Here is a 16646-nt window from a genome sequence, read left to right on the forward strand (position 1 = left end):
TGCCAGTTGTCTTCCAGTGAGTCGGAAGTTGCTTGAAGTCCTAGTGAGTCAGGAGTGAGCCGTAGCGTTTGCTCGTAGTCTGCGGTGAGTCGAGACAGTAGAGAGCGAAGTCGACTTGTCGGCGCCGGTAGATATCGTGCAGAGCTGCCACGCTGGAGAGAAGAGCGGCCGTCGAAGAGATCCAGGCGTGGGCTGCGGTAGATGCATCGGTCGCTGAAGTCGATGAGAGTGACGTGCGGGTGGAGACAGGACCAGGAAGCTCGGTGAGTCGGCTGCGATGGACCTGCTGCGATACCCAGTTGCTGGCTTGCTGTGAGACTGCTTGCAGAGTGAGGAGTGATGCTGAGGATTGGAGTTGATGATGATGGAGAAGGTTGCTTCCAATCACGTCGGGGTCACCAATGTAGCGGGAGCGATGATTCGGCTCGACCGCCACCAAAGGGAAGATCTTCCGCCAGGCTAGGTGTTATGCCTGGGGAACCGCGGCTCCGACGATGTTGTGTCGGAGGTTGTATATATAGCTCCAATCCGTGAAATCTCTGAAATCGCGATTTAGATTCTTCGCTGCTATTGGTTGAGCGCGTCAATTTCTTCGAGATGATTGACAGTAGTTGTTTGATTGGATGTTGTGACGAGTGGTGTAGAGATGTCGCCACAGATTATTAAAATAATAATTTTAATAATCTTTTGGATTCTAAATACCTATTATTGTTAATTTATACAAAATTAATACCATGAATACTAAGTCTTTATTTTAAATTATAATTCTAATTCGCCTAGAAATAATAATAGTTTTGATGGCCGTCCTAAAAAAAAGTAATTTGATATTTGTAAAAATAAATAAATAGAAAATAATGAACTCTCTTTAAATATATATTTTGTCAAAGTAATTCAGCTGAACGTGTTGATTGAGTCTATCATGACGGTGGGATGGTTGGTTGGTAAATATAAAACAACGTAATTTTGTATAAACGCTATTAAAACAATTATTATTAAAAGCCACATTCCAGAATCCTCATTGGTAATCTTTCATCCTCTGAGGAGGACCTCATACTCATAAGAAAAGCCTTAGTTTCCACAGGGTCAATTCTATCTCTGAAATTTCATTAGAATCGGTTCAACGGTTTAGACGTGAAAGCGTAACAGTCAGACAGGCATATAGAGTAACTTTCGCATTTATAATATGAAGTAAGGAAGTAGGAATTTGTTCGGGATATATCATACACACTAAACAAAGTTTTTATTAAAAAGAAATAGACATGAAATTGGGAAATTTTACTTCAAACTCGGTAACACAATATAATTACCCTCAAAGTTCAAAACAAAACAAATCTCTCACTGAACTGTCAATGTCAAATACCATGTGGTTGTGTCCATGTGAGAGATTTTTGGTTGTTTCATAGGGTTTATAGGAATTTATCTTAGAATGGATTATGTTGTAGGCAGCGTCGCTGCTCTTATATCGGGCAATGTAACACCAAATAGACCCAAACTAGTGCGTAGAGCTCTAACGCCTACAAAACATCAACCTTCTCCGAATGTGACACCGAAAAGTCAATTCGCCGAAGATAGATCTTTATTTCTTTCTCCAACGCAGCAGAAAAAGAAAGCTATCGTTAAGAAGTCGCCGAAGAGGATTTTTCAGAATCCTGACTTGGATGTGACATTGGAAAACGAAGGTAAAAATTCTCAGAGTAGTCCAAAAGCTAACAAGGTCAAGAAACATTTAAAAGAGGATTTGGAGGCTGATAATTCGAAAGGTAGCGTTACTTCTTCGCCTAAGAATAGAAATAAATCATTAGATACGTCTACTGATATTTCATCATCAAAAAAGAAACCAAACCAACCAAGTGACAATGTAGGAGATATGCAAAATAATGAGATGTCAAAAAAGAAGAAAAATAAAAAGCACATTGAAGAGGAAGCTGAAAGCCAAACTGAAAATAAAGAAGAAAATATTGTTAAGAGTCCGAAAAGAAGTAAAAAGCGAACATCTGCTCAGATTGAACAAAACGCAGAAATCACGGAATCAAGCGACGTGTCACCTAAAAAGAAGAGCAAGAAAGTGAAACACAGTGAAAGTAATGAAAATAATGAAGTTTCTGAAAATACTGACGTAGCTGAGAAAATTTTTAAAAAGAACAAAAAGAAACATAACAAAACGCAGAAAAAACCCGAAACAAATGACAGGTTAGATAGTAATTGTGAAGAAAAAGAGGAATCCCAGAAGAAACCCCTGGTGAATCCGAATGCAGTTACAGATAAAGATACAGATTCGGAACATGAATCGGATAATGAAATTGAATCGGAGAATGATGAGGCGAATAAAGATATACTTGACACTGGTCCGGCTCAAGACAGCTCTGATGAGGAAGAAGAAGCATCTACTTCTAAGAATGTAATGGTAAATATTGAGCATATTAAACTTTTATATATTTTTTTATCTTAATATGCAAATTCCATAATCATAAGCATTAGACTATGAATTATTTGTATGTGCTATACATTTGTATGTATATACAATAAAGTTTAAATAAATAAATAGACCTCAATTCAAATCAAAGGATTGCTTAAATATAACCTGATAAATAAAAAAATAAAATGGAGTACCAAAAAATATTACATACATAATTCAGTTTAGGCTCAAAGAATGTGGACCAATTTTATTTAAAAAGAAATTAAAATATTAAATACATACATATAGTCGACGGCCTCTGTGGCACAGCGGTAGTACGCTTGTCTGTGTCACCGCAGGTCCCGGGTTCGAATCCCAGTCAGGACATGATGAGAAAAGAACTTTCTCTGATTGGGCTGGGTCTTGGATGTTTATGACCAAAAATTCAGCTGTATGGGTTTATGTCCATCACCTACAAAAAGAATCCCAAATTTAAAGTCTTAACACTTAGTCGCCTTTTACGACAAACTTGAGAAATATATTATGGAGTGGTTCTATTCTAAAGTGGCGAAACCGCACGGCAATGCAAAAACAAAATTGTTTTTTTTTTCTGATTTATTAATTTAATTTTTTTTATATTATTAAATTATACTTCAGTTGGAGAAAGCTGAAAAGACCAAGGAGCCAGTGAGCGATGATGAAGTGCGACGGACACTGTTTGTGGGGAACGTGCCCTACACCAAGAAATGCAAGAAGGAGCTGAAGAAGATCTTCAGCAAATACGGGACAATTGAAACAGTCAGGTAAAGAATCATGCTGGCTGTCTTCAAAAAAATTGTTTTTATTTTATTTTTATTTACAAACAAAATGTTTGTATGCGAATATCTCGTGTTTGAATTTTAAATTTTGAAATGTCAAAAATTTTGAATTTGAATTTTCATGATGCTCTACTATATGTATATGTTACTGTTCTTATTTAATTTTTTTTGTCAACACACATACATACATATGGTCACGTCTATATCCCATGCGGGGTAGATAGAGCCACCAGTCTTGAAAAGACTGAATGGCCATGTTCAGCTATTTGGCTTAATGATAGAATTGAGATTCAAATAGTGACAGGTTGCTAGCCCATCGCCTAAAAAAGGAATCCCAAGTTTAGCCTAGCCTATCCCTTAGTCGCCTTTACGACATCCATGGGAAAGAGATGGAGTGGTTCTATTCTTTTTTGTATTGGTACCGGGAACCACACAGCACAATAATTTTCATAAAGCGCTAAGATATGTTACTGTTCTTTTTCTTTAAAATTTTTTTTGTCAACATGCTTTTTAATAAATAAATTCAATTTGCAGGATCCGCACAGTGCCAGTGAAGGACCCCCGGTACACGCCCAAGCTGGCTCTCATAAAGAATGAACTACATCCAGAACGTACCACGGTCAATGTGTACGTCAAGTTCAAAGAGGAATCCTCTGTTGAGCAGGTACGTGTGGCTAACATTGTATTTATATAGGCTTATAAACTTGGGATTCTTCTTTAAGGCGATGTAGAATAGAGTAGAAGTGATTTATTTTCAAAATTGGATACAAGGTATTACTTATTGATGTCACATAACTTAAATCTAATTATAACTACTACCGCTTCCAAAGCGCATGTGTAGAAGAAGCGGCGGAACAAACTGCGCTGCAGCATTTTCATCGGACGTCAATATACAAATATAGATCTCTTAAATCTAAATCATGGACAAATGCACATTGTCTACATTAAAAAACATGTATGAATATAGAACTAGTTATTTCAATACGAATATTTTGTCAAATAAATAAAGATAAAATAAAATATGTATACACTGCACAAATTATGTCAAGACCATGTCAAAAATGCACAAGCATTTAAGAGGCCATTATGTCAAGCTCGGGCCACACATGTTTATCTATATCTATACATATAATAAAATTGTAGAAAAGTGCTGTCTGTACATTGAAAATAAAAATAAAAAAAAAAATAGCAGGGGTTATTGTTATGTCGATGTCGAATCCAAAAATGTAATTAACTTTTTTTTGTCTGTTTATCTGTTCACACTAATCTCAGAAACGGCTGATCCGAGTTGGATGCGGTTTTCACGAATATATTGTGGTATGCTTCAGTTCAAAATTCAAATTCAAAATTCAAAATTTTTATTCATTATTATAGGATATTATTATATCGCTTAATAATTGTCGTATGGTTTAACAACTTGGTTGACGTCAAATAAATTACTTAAAAACTAAGTTTACTGCCGCTTCCAAGGCGTCAGTGCAGAAGAAGCGGTAACAAACTGCACTGCAGCATTTTCATCAACAACGTCAACTTCACAATATTAAATTATACTTAGAATAGAATGTGGACGGGAGAATACATTGTTCACGGGAGATTTATATATTTATGAGATTTAATATTGAAAAAAGAAAAATATATATATATATATTATGGATTGCCAATTTTAAAAAGATTTATGTACAGAGTGTACTGAAATTTTGATTTAAGTTCAAATTAAACTACAATTAATTACGAGGTTCCTGTGCCAAGCTCGAGCCAGATGTTTGCAATGCTTTAGTGTTTGTTTCATGTCAATCGGTTCATAAATAAAAAAGTTATGTCAAATTAAAGAATCACGTCGAACACTATTCTATGCTTATACATAGGCACCATTAATCTCCGCAACTATTTGACGGATTTGGTTGAAATTTTGTACCGACATATTTTAGAGCCTGGCGCAACATAAAGACTACTTTTTACCGCGGGAAAACATCAGTTTCCCATGGGAATCGGTAGTTTATTGTTTTTTAACGCCTGTTCCGGTCAACGAACGACGTCGATCATTGTTACTAGATAGGTAAATTACAATCATTAATAGAATATGTTATAGCTACTTATTAAATTGGAATTGACTGGATTACCATGGGAAAAAAATTAAAAGGGCTCATCTAAATTCTTTCTACTTAAGTTAGTTTAGGCTGATATCATAAACTATAAGAATAATTTACCGATTTTGTGTCACCGGAGGTCCCGGGTTCGAATCCCGGCCAGGGCATGATGAGAAACGAACTTTCTCCGATTGGCCTGGATCTTGGATGTTTATCTATATACGTATTTATTATAAAATACAGTATCGTTGAGTTAGTATCTCGTAACACAAGTTTCGAACTTACTTCGAGGCTAACTCAATCTGTGTAATTTGTCCCGTATATATTTATTTATTTATTTATCCTTTAACAGGCTCTGTCAGAGAACAATACGGTTCTCAACGATCATCATCTGCGGGTGACCCGCAGTCAGTCCACGGGGGCCGCCCATGATCCCAAATGTTCAGTTTTTGTTGGTAACCTGCCTTTTGGTCTGGAAGACGAGGCGTTCCGGGCGAAGTTTGAGAGCTGCGGGCAGATTGAGTCGGTCAGGATTATAAGGGACAAGAAGACTAATGCTGGGAAAGGTTAGGGAATTGTTTATTTCTATATAGTTAAGTTATAACCTAGCCAAATAGCTGAACGTGGCCATTCAGTCTTTTCAAGACTGTTGGCTCTGTCTACCCCGCAAGGGATATAGACGTGACAATATGTATGTATGTATAACCTAGCCTAACCTTTATAAAAACCTACTTTTTAAAGTGAACACATCACTTATCCTATAAGAGAGATCCCATCGCTGATTAAGTTGCTAAAATCCCATCCCTAGTGTTAAAAATAAAAAACTCATCACTAGTGTATATATGTGCTAATTTCGAAATTTTTTTGTAGATGGCGTTAAATTTAAATTGGTCGCGTTTTATAAATGGCGTGTCTTTAAATCTTAAATAAAATAAAAATCACAACTATTTATTTGTAACAAGTAGTCTTCATAGAATATTTATCAACCAAATTAAAAGACAATATATAAGTGTGGTTCCCGACACTTAAGAAAAGAACCACTCAAATATCTTCCCAAGGATGTTGTAAGAGGCGACTAAGGATAGGTTAATAAACTTGGGATTCTTTTAGGCGACAGGCTAGCAACCTGTCACTATTTGAATCTCAATTCCATCATTATGCCATACAGCTGAACGTGGTATTTCAGTCTTTTCAAGACTATGTGGCTCTGTCTACCCCGCAAGGGATTAAGATTAAGTATTTTACAGGTTTCGGCTACATTAATTTCGCGTCGAAAGACGGCGTGGAACTGGCTTTGAACTTGACAGAGGAAGACTTGACAATTAAGAACAGAATATTGAGAGTGAAACGGTGCATGCAGTCCCGCCCGGGAACGAACCCGGGACCTAAGGGGAACCAGTCACTCAATCATGGGGGAAACAGAGGTATGTTAAAATTAATTCTTCTTGTTGTTTCTGTGTGACGTGACGTCACACGCCATCGGCCAATCACAGCGCGTACGCTAAATCGCGCAAGCGAAGATTTTACGGAGTGTAGCGGGAGCGAAGATTTGGCTCGACCGCCACCAAAGGGAAGATCTTCCGCCAGGCTAGGTGTTATACCTGGGGAACCGCGCGACAGACGATGTTGTGTCGAAGGTTGTATATATAGCTCCAATCCGTGAAATCATTGAAATCGCGATTTAGATTCCTCGTTGCTATTGGTTGAGCGCGTCAATTTCTTCGCGATGATTGACAGTTGTTATGAGATTGGATGTTGTGACGAGTGGCGTAGAGATGTCGCCACAGGAGTATAAATATTAACTCCGACACAACATTGTCTGTCGTGCGGTTACCCAGGTATCACGACAGCCCACAGGAAGATCTTCCCTTTGTGGCGGTGGAGCCCGAATCCCTTATCTCTTAGTCGCCTTTTACGACATCCATTGTAATAAGAGTATGTGGTCTTGTTGTTGTCTTTGTATACATGGTAAATATCTTAAATTTATATATTTTTATTGTTTAAGGGTTCGTCAGAAGAAATGATGGACAAGGTGCAAAGCATGGGAATTCCCATGGGAAATTCCCGGGAAAATTCCAGGGGAACAAAGAAGAGGGGGCGTATAGGAGGATCATGAATAAAAGGAAGGGTCAGGTAAACATTTGTATAATCTAACAATTTTTTTTTTATCTATACGGGACAAATTACACAGATTGAGTTAGCCTCGAAGTAAGTTCGAGACTTGTGTTACGAGATACTAACTATATGTATCAACGATACTATAATATATTTTATAATAAATACTTACATGGATAAACATCCAAGACCCAGGCCAATCAGAAAAAGTTCTTTTTCATCATGCCCTGGCCGGGATTCGAACCCGGGACCTCCGGTGTCACAGGCAAGCGCTACTACCGCTGCGCCACCGAGGCCGTCATACTATATTTATGTGATTTTAACCATGATCTTGTGATAATAATAATGTGCCGTGTGGTTCCCGGCACCAATAAGAATAATACTGTACCAAATAATAAGAATAGGTCCACTCCATCACTCTCCACTGGATGTCGTAAAAGGCGACTGAGGGATAGGCTTACAAACTTGTGATTCTTCTTTTAGGCGATGGGCTAGCAACCTGTCACTATTTGAATCTCAATTCTATCATTTATCCAAACAGCTGAACGTGGCCATTCAGTCCTTTCAAGACTGTTGGCTCTGTCTACCCCGCAAGGGATATAGACGTGACCATATGTATGTATGTAATTAAAATATACCTAATGTACCTAAATTGGACCGTGTATAGTTTATTATATTAATTTTGTATTAAACAGGAGGGCGGCGAAGCTCCATTTGAGAAGAAAGCGAAGAATTCGAATCAGCCACAGAAGGAGAAGAAACAGAGGAAAGAATTCGTCGGCATGACAGCTGAAAAGAGAAAGGTATGTAAACCTGATTTTACGTTTATTGCACACATAAATATCACTTTAACTTTTAATGACATACATATCATGTGTCATTCATTCATTCATTCATTTGTTATAATCCACATTACACATTTGTAACTAGAATTAAGTTTTTGGGTACTGTAATACCATTGTTAAGGAAGAGCGTGGCTTTCTGATACAGGTGTTTCTCACTTAATAGAAGGTCACAAAAACTTGTTTATACTGTACCACTTTGTTAAACTAATAAAATATTTTATTTTATATAAAGGAATAAAGGAACATGGGAAGTTGTAAAGGAAGTATGCAATATCAAAAAAAGTCGTTCTCAAGCAGACTCACTACTATATCTGTTACCAACGCCAAAAGAATCTCTGAATGTTGTTAACAACTTTTTTACATCAATTGGTGGAGAGCTTGCATCAGATATACTGAATAAATTAAAAACAACAGAATCCCAGCTGAAATCAAAAACTGATACTTCTCATACTGTTCACTCCATGTACATGTATCCTACCGACTATATAGAAATTGATAAAATCATTCGTAACCTAAGATCTAATAGTGCCCCAGGTATTGATTCAATCCCTACTATTGTAATTAAAAACTCACACAGAATACTATCTACAATGATATCCCATCTGTGCAATCTGAGTCTTTCGTTGGGAATATTCCCTACATTGCTTAAGAAAGCTGTTGTTGTCCCCATCTACAAGGGGGGTGGTGAAGAATCGGTGTCAAACTACCGACCGATTTCCCTACTCAGTATAATTAGTAAAATCATTGAAAAGGTAGTTAATATTCGCTTATCAAAGTTCTTGGAAGGCCAGCTGCTAATATCAGGGAATCAGTATGGCTTCCGATCTGGTAGAAATACTGAAGATGCTGTTGAAGCACTATCCCAAATAGTTACCGAATCTCTCGATAAGGGGGAAAAATGTCTTGCTGTCTTTCTGGATCTAAAAAAGGCTTTTGACACCGTGTCAATTCAACTCCTATTAATCAAACTAGAGGAGCTTGGTGTTAGGGGCACTGCCCTTGACTGGTTTAAGGACTATCTAGCGAATCGAAGTCAGGTTGTTAAAGTTTTCACCACCTTTAGCACCAGTATGCCCATTAATTATGGTATACCGCAAGGTAGTACACTCGGACCGACACTGTTCTTGATTTACGTTAACAATCTATGTAAACTGAATCTTAAAAATGGCAGTATTCTTGCATTTGCTGACGACACGGCTGTAATCTTTAAAGGAGAAACATGGACTGAAGTACAAAAAAATGCCGAACAAGGGTTACATAAGGTTATAACATGGCTTGACCATAATTTGCTAACGATAAATGTCCCTAAAACTAAATTCATCTGTTTTAGAACTTGCGGTGCGACAAAGCCACCAATTAATTTTTTCATAAAAGCTCACACAGGAGGATGTACCCGGAACATTGACCAAATATCTAAGTGTGACTGTCTAAATTTAGCTGAAACAGATACACATAAATACCTTGGCATTACTATAGATAAAGACCTAAACTGGCGCCCTCACATAACTGCACTTAGTAAACGGGTCCGTAAATTAATGCACGTTTTTAAGAATCTTAGGGAGACAGCTGACATAAAACTTACAACAAAAATATATTTTGCACTCTGCCAGTCTCTCCTAATCTATTGTATACCTATCTGGGGTGGGGCGGCTACTACTCATCTCCTTGAACTGGAAAGAGCCCAAAGAGCTATCATAAAGGTTATGCTAAACAAGCCTAGAAAATATCCGACGACAAAATTATATAAAGAATCTGGCCTTTTAACAGTTAGACAACTATTTATATTTAACACTGTCCTTCGACATCATAAAAAAATTGACCCATCAGTCCTTCCTACAAATAAAAGAAGTATACGTACTTTCATACCCAAATTCAATATTAAACTAACATGTCGCCAAATATATTACACTGGACCATTCCTCTACAGGAGATTTAATGAACTAAATCAAATATATAAAATGAACAGGACATCACTAAAGAATACGCTAAAGAATACTCTAAAGACGCTAACTTACAATGAAACTGAAGCCATTCTTAAACGTTTTATTTGATCCATCCACATATTACATGTGTCACATTATCTTATTATATGAGTATATCTGTGAATGTCTGTATGTGTATGTATGCATGTGTATGTATGTATGTGTGTGTATGTTTGTGTGTAACAATAATTATTTGCATTTGTTATCTAAAACGCTCATTTCGCCTCACTTAGACCGCCGGTCTAACGTACAGCGCAAACATTGACGCATTAGTTCTACTTATTGTAAATCGAAGATAAGATGTGTCCTTTTTTTTATGTCTACCCTCTCTTTTATTCGCACTCACAATGTACTCGTACTTTTACTATTATTTGCCTATACTTGTATTAAACCTTGTGAACATAATATGACCATTTTTCTTGGGGTGGAGGGTTGATAACCTGAGATACAGGACTAGTCCTAGTTCAGGTGTCAATCCGCCATAATTTTATAGAAGGTAGGTACTGTTTTATTAGCCTAACACCTAAATAAGAATAAAAATTGTTAATGTACCAATTGTCTTAGAATTAAGTTCTTTATATTGTTCTATTTAACTTACCTGTAATTGATTATGGTGAGCAATAAACTTATATTATATATTATTATATATTTTCATATGTTGCATACATACATATGATCACGTCTTTATCCCTTACGGGGTAGACAGAGCCAACAGTCTTGAAAATACTGATAGGCCACGTTCAGCTGTTTGGCTTAATGACAGAATTGAGATTCAAATAGTGACGGGTTGCTAGCCCATCGCCTAAAAGAAGATGTATGATGATGTAGACGTCCGAGCCGTCAAGAGGCAAACATAACAAGTTAACCGCTGCGTAAAATTTAATTATAAAATGTATAATTTGCACACAATTTTGGGTTTTTAAGTGAAATACGTGAAGATTAATCTGTGATTAGTAACATTTTAAAGTGACTTTTACGGAAAAGTGCGCAAATTAAGTGAATATCAACAAAACATTTTAAATTTTTAAAATAACTGTTGGAATCCCTGACCTACGACAACCCGCAGAGTCGACGCTAGATGAATCATCGCCACAATCGCCCCCATACCACGAGACGCAGATAAACAGCGACATTAAATATCGCTACCTCTGTACTAAGGTAATAAAAAATGTCTGATACAAAGATTTGTAGTGGCTGTAAAGGCGGTATTAATGATGAGCGGTATTTACAATGCAGTAGTTGCAAAGAGTATTACGACATATTTTGTGCTAATGTTCCTGAAGAACGTTTTTATAATACGTTGACTAAAGAACTTAAAAATACTTGGAAGTGTGTTGTATGTAAAAGCAAGCAACCTAAAGTCGATAATACCAATACACCAGTTCGTGCTTCCTTTGATGGCGTGACAGTGCAGCGAGGGGCGGACAAAAGTAGTCCGGTCTACCTAGACTTATCAATATTTGAAAACTCCCATGTTAATGAAAACGCGATGCAGCCGACAACGTCTTATGCGTGTAATGCTGCATTGAGTGTCACCACTAGCAGCATACCTCAGTTATCGGATAGTGAAGACGATGATCAAGTTAATCATCTTAAACAAAAAATATTGCAGCTAACGAGTGAATTGAACTGTGCTTCAAATAAAATAATAGAACTAAGAGCAGAAAATGAAATTTTGAAAAAAACTATTTCAGAATTAAAGCCCAATAAAGTCAATAAAAAAGCTAAAGCAAAAAAATCATCACCAAAAACTAAGAAGATTTCAAGTCCTCAGCTAAATAATAAGAAAGCAGAAAAACTTACTGTGAAGCCCCAAAATATAGTCCAAAACAAAGCAATACAGAGTGAAATGAAAAACAAAATGAAATTATGTATGATAAGCAGTAACAATGATCTTAAAATACTTAAGATCGCAAAAAATAGTTTTGTTAACTTTGAAATATGTCATCACTTATACCCTAAGTGTGGAATAAATCAGCTCATAAAAAACATAGATGTGAAACTTAATAATTTTACAAAGGATGATTACTGCATTATTTTAATTGGCGAAGAGGACTTTAAAAAAACAAATAATTATTTTGATTTAGTTATAATGTTGAGAGAAACTTTATCAGCACTTACTCATACAAATATAATACTATGTCTACCAATATTTAGATGTGCTAACAACAAAGATATTTTTAATCAGAGACTAGAATGTTTCAACAATTTACTATATTTGGATAACCATACACATAACTATGCATATTTGCTAGACACTAATTTGAATTTATCATATGAATATGACATGTTCTCAAGACATTACGGGACAATTAATTACTACGGGATGATGAAGATATTTGATGACTTGAAAAATCTGATCCAGGACATCGAGTTTAATAATAGGGAATATCATAAAATATCAATCAATAATTTAAGCACGAATGATCAGTTTTTTCTGTGATTCGAAATTAGGTATAATACATCAAAACATTGCAGGTTTAGTGAATAAGGCTGACTTACTTGTTATTCATTTAGAAGAATTATTATGTGATCGAATTGAAATTGATGTTATTTGTATAACTGAACATTTTATTAAATCAGGAAATGAAAATAATTTGTATATACAAAATTTTTGTCTTGCAGCATGCTACTCCAGGACAAATGAAAGTCGTGGAGGTGCATGTATCTTAGTGAAAAAAATCTATCAGTATAAAGAAATATGTATATCAAAACATTCTGTTAATGGAGTGATAGAATGTTGTGCAATAGAGTTGATAGAATATAAATTAATAATATTGTGCGTCTATAGACCGGCAACTTCTAAGGACTACACTACTTTTTACGATAAATTGGATATTATTTTAAAAATATTATGTGCTTATTCTAACAAGCAAGTTGTAATATGTGGAGATTTTAATATTGATATTTTAAAACGATGTAGCTTAGCTTTAGATTTTGAATACTTCCTTATGGGTTATAATTTGATATTGCAAATAAAAAGACCGACTAGATTGAGCAGCAAAACATGTATCGACAATTACGCTCACAATATACAAGGAGAATGTAAAACTTATGTGCAAGAATTCGGTTTATCTGACCACACGGCTCAAATAATAGAAATACCAGTTAAGAAAATAAATGTTGCAAAGTATTGGCGGGTAAAAAAACGTGAATTAGGGTCAGACAATTTAAGTATTTTCAAAAAATATGTAAAAGATTTTGGTTTTTCGGGTATTTACGATACAGAGAATCCAAATGTAGCCGCTGATTATTTTTTAGAAAATTTCCAAATGTTATATTATCTTTGTTTTCCAGAAAAAACTATAATTGTACGAAACATAAAGAAAAACAAATGGGTATCTAAGGGAATAAAAAAATGCTGTAGAAACAAAAGAACGCTTCTTTGGAAATATAGAACAAATGCATCAAATGAAAATAAAACTAATTTTAAAAACTATAGCAAGAAATTAAGGAAAATCGTTAACTTAACTCAAAAAGCGCAAAACTCCTATTATATTAATCAAGCAGAAAATAAATCTAAAGCGACATGGCAAATCATAAATAAAAGAGAACGTACAAGGGAGTACATTACAAAGGTTGAAAAGGAAGGATGCATTATTACGGATCCTAAGAAAATTGCAGATGCTTTTAACTTACATTTCATTAGTAAGATTGAAAGTTTATCAAATAATTTAAATAATAATGTTGATATAAACACACAATCACAATCGATGTTCCTACAGCCCATTTCACCTAAAGACGTAATACGTATTATCAAAACCTTAAACAACAAAAATAGTACTGGACTTGATGGTATTTCTACTAGAGTGGTCAAGTTTGTAAATGAAGAGATAGCTCAGCATCTGAGTCAGATTATAAATATGTGCATAGATGCTGGTATCTTTCCTGAGTCACTGAAATCAGTAGTTATAAAACCATTACATAAAAAAGAAAGCAAATTTAATATGTCTAATTTCAGACCGGTAGCATTGGGATCTGTTTTCACAAAAATATTTGAAAAATATCTTTACGACGCTATTTATGAGTATCTGACAAAATTCAATTTATTATGTGACGAACAAATGGGATTTAGGAAAAATAGATCAATTAACATGGCAATTTATAAATTACTTGACATTGTAATGCATAATGTAGATAATAGGAACGCAGTATGTGCGCTTTATACAGACATGACTCAAGCATTTGATTTTGTTAACCATAGGCGAATGTTAAATAAGCTGCACGCATATGGAATAAGGGGAAATGTATTAAATCTTCTATCATCATATTTAGATAACCGTGGTCAGTACGTTGAGATAAACCGTCTATGCAATGAAACTAAGCAAGAACAGACCTACTTGTCGGAACATCGTATTAATAGATTCGGAGTCCCGCAGGGCAGTGTGTTGGGACCATTATTATTTTTAATTTACATCAATGATATGCCAAAACATGTTAGACAGCATATGGTATTATTCGCTGATGATAGTACAGCTATAATAAAGTGTAATGACCCAAATGAATATGAAACTGACATAAATAATGTATTACGTGACATAATAGAATGGCTTGAAGTCAATAATTTGAAAATTAATATGAAAAAATCTAAATTAATGCAATTTGCTCAAAAAAAAAGTGTACAAAATTTATCGATCAATTTTAATGGGGAACAGATTGAAGAAGTTATGACAACCAAATTTTTAGGGCTTACAATTGACAATAAAATAACTTGGAACGGTCATACTGTTGATGTTTGCAAAAAATTAAATAAATGTGCATATGCGCTTTTCCAATTAGCAAAAAAAATTAAATTAGAGGCGTGTGTTGTAGCATATCATGGTCTGGTTATGCCAATATTGCGATATGGAGTAATATTTTGGGGTAACTCAAGGGATAAGGAAACCATTTTTAGGGCACAAAAAAGATGTTTGAGATCTATGTGTTCCTTAAAAACTCAAGACAGCTGTGTGCCACATTTCAAGTCTCTCAAACTATTGACATTTCCATGTATCTATATTTTTGAATTGTGTGTATTTGTAAAATTAAATCCACACTTGTTCAAGAAAATAAGGGATACAAGAAGGAGGGCAGAGCATGTTAGACCACAATATGTACACAAGTTGGTAGTGGGCGGCCACAATACGGCGTTGTTAAGGAAAAGTATATTTGGTATGGCCCCTGTTATATATAATAAATTGCCAGAGAGTTTCAAGGATCTCAATTTTTTTAACTTTAAGAAGACATTAAAATTATTTTTATTAGATAAATGCTATTACACGATAAATGATTTTTTAAATGACAATTAATAATATACCTAATGTGCCAATTTATAATTTCCTTCTATTTGTTTTAATGCATGATCAAACATAAATGTTAACGATATTTTAACTATTGTACATCCTCTCCAGGATAAAACATAGTGATACTATAAACACATGTAACAGATCTGTACTACTTACCTATGTTTTACAATAAAGTTTTTGAATTTGAATTTGAATTTGAATTTGAAGAATCCCAAGTTTATAAGTCTATCGCCTTAGTCGCCTTTTACGACATCCATGGGAACAAGATGGAGTGGTCCTATTCTTTTTTTATTGGTGCCGGGAACCACACGGTACATATGTTGCAAATAAAAAAATGTCTCAAATAGCTTATCGGGCCGACGCTGGTTTTATCGCGCGATAAACTACCGCTGTCCCGTTTCCACGTCATTATAAAAAGCGCGAATTTTATCTAAATATACAGAAAAAAATAAACAGTCAGGCGTCGCTTAATTAGTATCGATATTTTGTGGTGAAAAAAAATTAACCTTAAAAATTGTTGGTAAACGATTTTTTATTAACATAATTACTTACACATATCACGGCTTTGTCCCTCACAGGATAGACAGAGTCATTGTTGGCTGCACGGCTTATTGATAGAATTAAGATTCAAATAGTGACAGGTTGCTGCTACCACCTACAGAAAGCAACTTTAGGGCAACCCTCAAAAACAACCCAATTTAGCGCAGCCTGCGAAAATAACGAATTTATCGCAACCCACAAAAAGCACCGAATTTACCGCCACCTACAAAAAGCAAGAAATTGCTCATTCGCGTAGTCACATATTGCGATGATATTGGCCACTTTCGTAAACATAAATGTTGTAAAATAAGTAATTGACTGTTATATTTTTCATTCTTCTAGAAACACACATTCAACAAGGGGCAGAAGAAGAAGAAGATTCTTAGTGAAATTCTAGCGAACAAATGAGAAGAGTAGTTTATGTTGACTTATGTAAGGTATTTTAATTATGTGAATAAATATTTAAGAGACTCAACTTATTCAGTCCTTATTTTAAGACCCACATTTTCCTAGAAAGAGATTTTCTGAGAAAACAAATCTTATATGTATTTAAAATTCTCGTGTCACAATGTTCGTTCC

At 35.2% G+C, this 16646-nt stretch overlaps 1 protein-coding gene across 1 annotated transcript; it reads left to right on the forward strand.

Moving 5' to 3' along the window:
- Positions 1 to 1344: 1344 nt before the first annotated feature.
- LOC106140051 (RNA-binding protein 34) lies at positions 1345 to 16540 on the forward strand. The gene is made up of 8 exons (XM_060951030.1): positions 1345 to 2404; positions 3053 to 3198; positions 3748 to 3877; positions 5653 to 5866; positions 6548 to 6724; positions 7306 to 7433; positions 8111 to 8218; positions 16410 to 16540. Exons 1-8 carry the CDS (start codon positions 1427 to 1429, stop codon positions 16473 to 16475), a joined length of 1947 nt encoding a protein of 648 aa, XP_060807013.1. The 5' UTR covers positions 1345 to 1426; the 3' UTR covers positions 16476 to 16540.
- The last annotated feature ends 106 nt before the right edge of the window (positions 16541 to 16646 follow it).

Source organism: Amyelois transitella, chromosome 23, assembly GCF_032362555.1.
Source record: "Amyelois transitella isolate CPQ chromosome 23, ilAmyTran1.1, whole genome shotgun sequence".
Taxonomy (NCBI): Eukaryota; Metazoa; Arthropoda; class Insecta; order Lepidoptera; family Pyralidae; genus Amyelois; species Amyelois transitella.

Bases quoted from the DNA above. Each gene is read 5' to 3' on its own strand.
- LOC106140051 (XM_060951030.1), top strand. From the start codon at position 1,427: ATGGATTATGTTGTAGGCAGCGTCGCTGCTCTTATATCGGGCAATGTA. The intron at 3,199-3,747 runs GTAAAGAATCAT...TTCAATTTGCAG, and splicing joins GGGACAATTGAAACAGTCAG to GATCCGCACAGTGCCAGTGA. The intron at 6,725-7,305 runs GTATGTTAAAAT...TTATTGTTTAAG, and splicing joins CAATCATGGGGGAAACAGAG to GGTTCGTCAGAAGAAATGAT.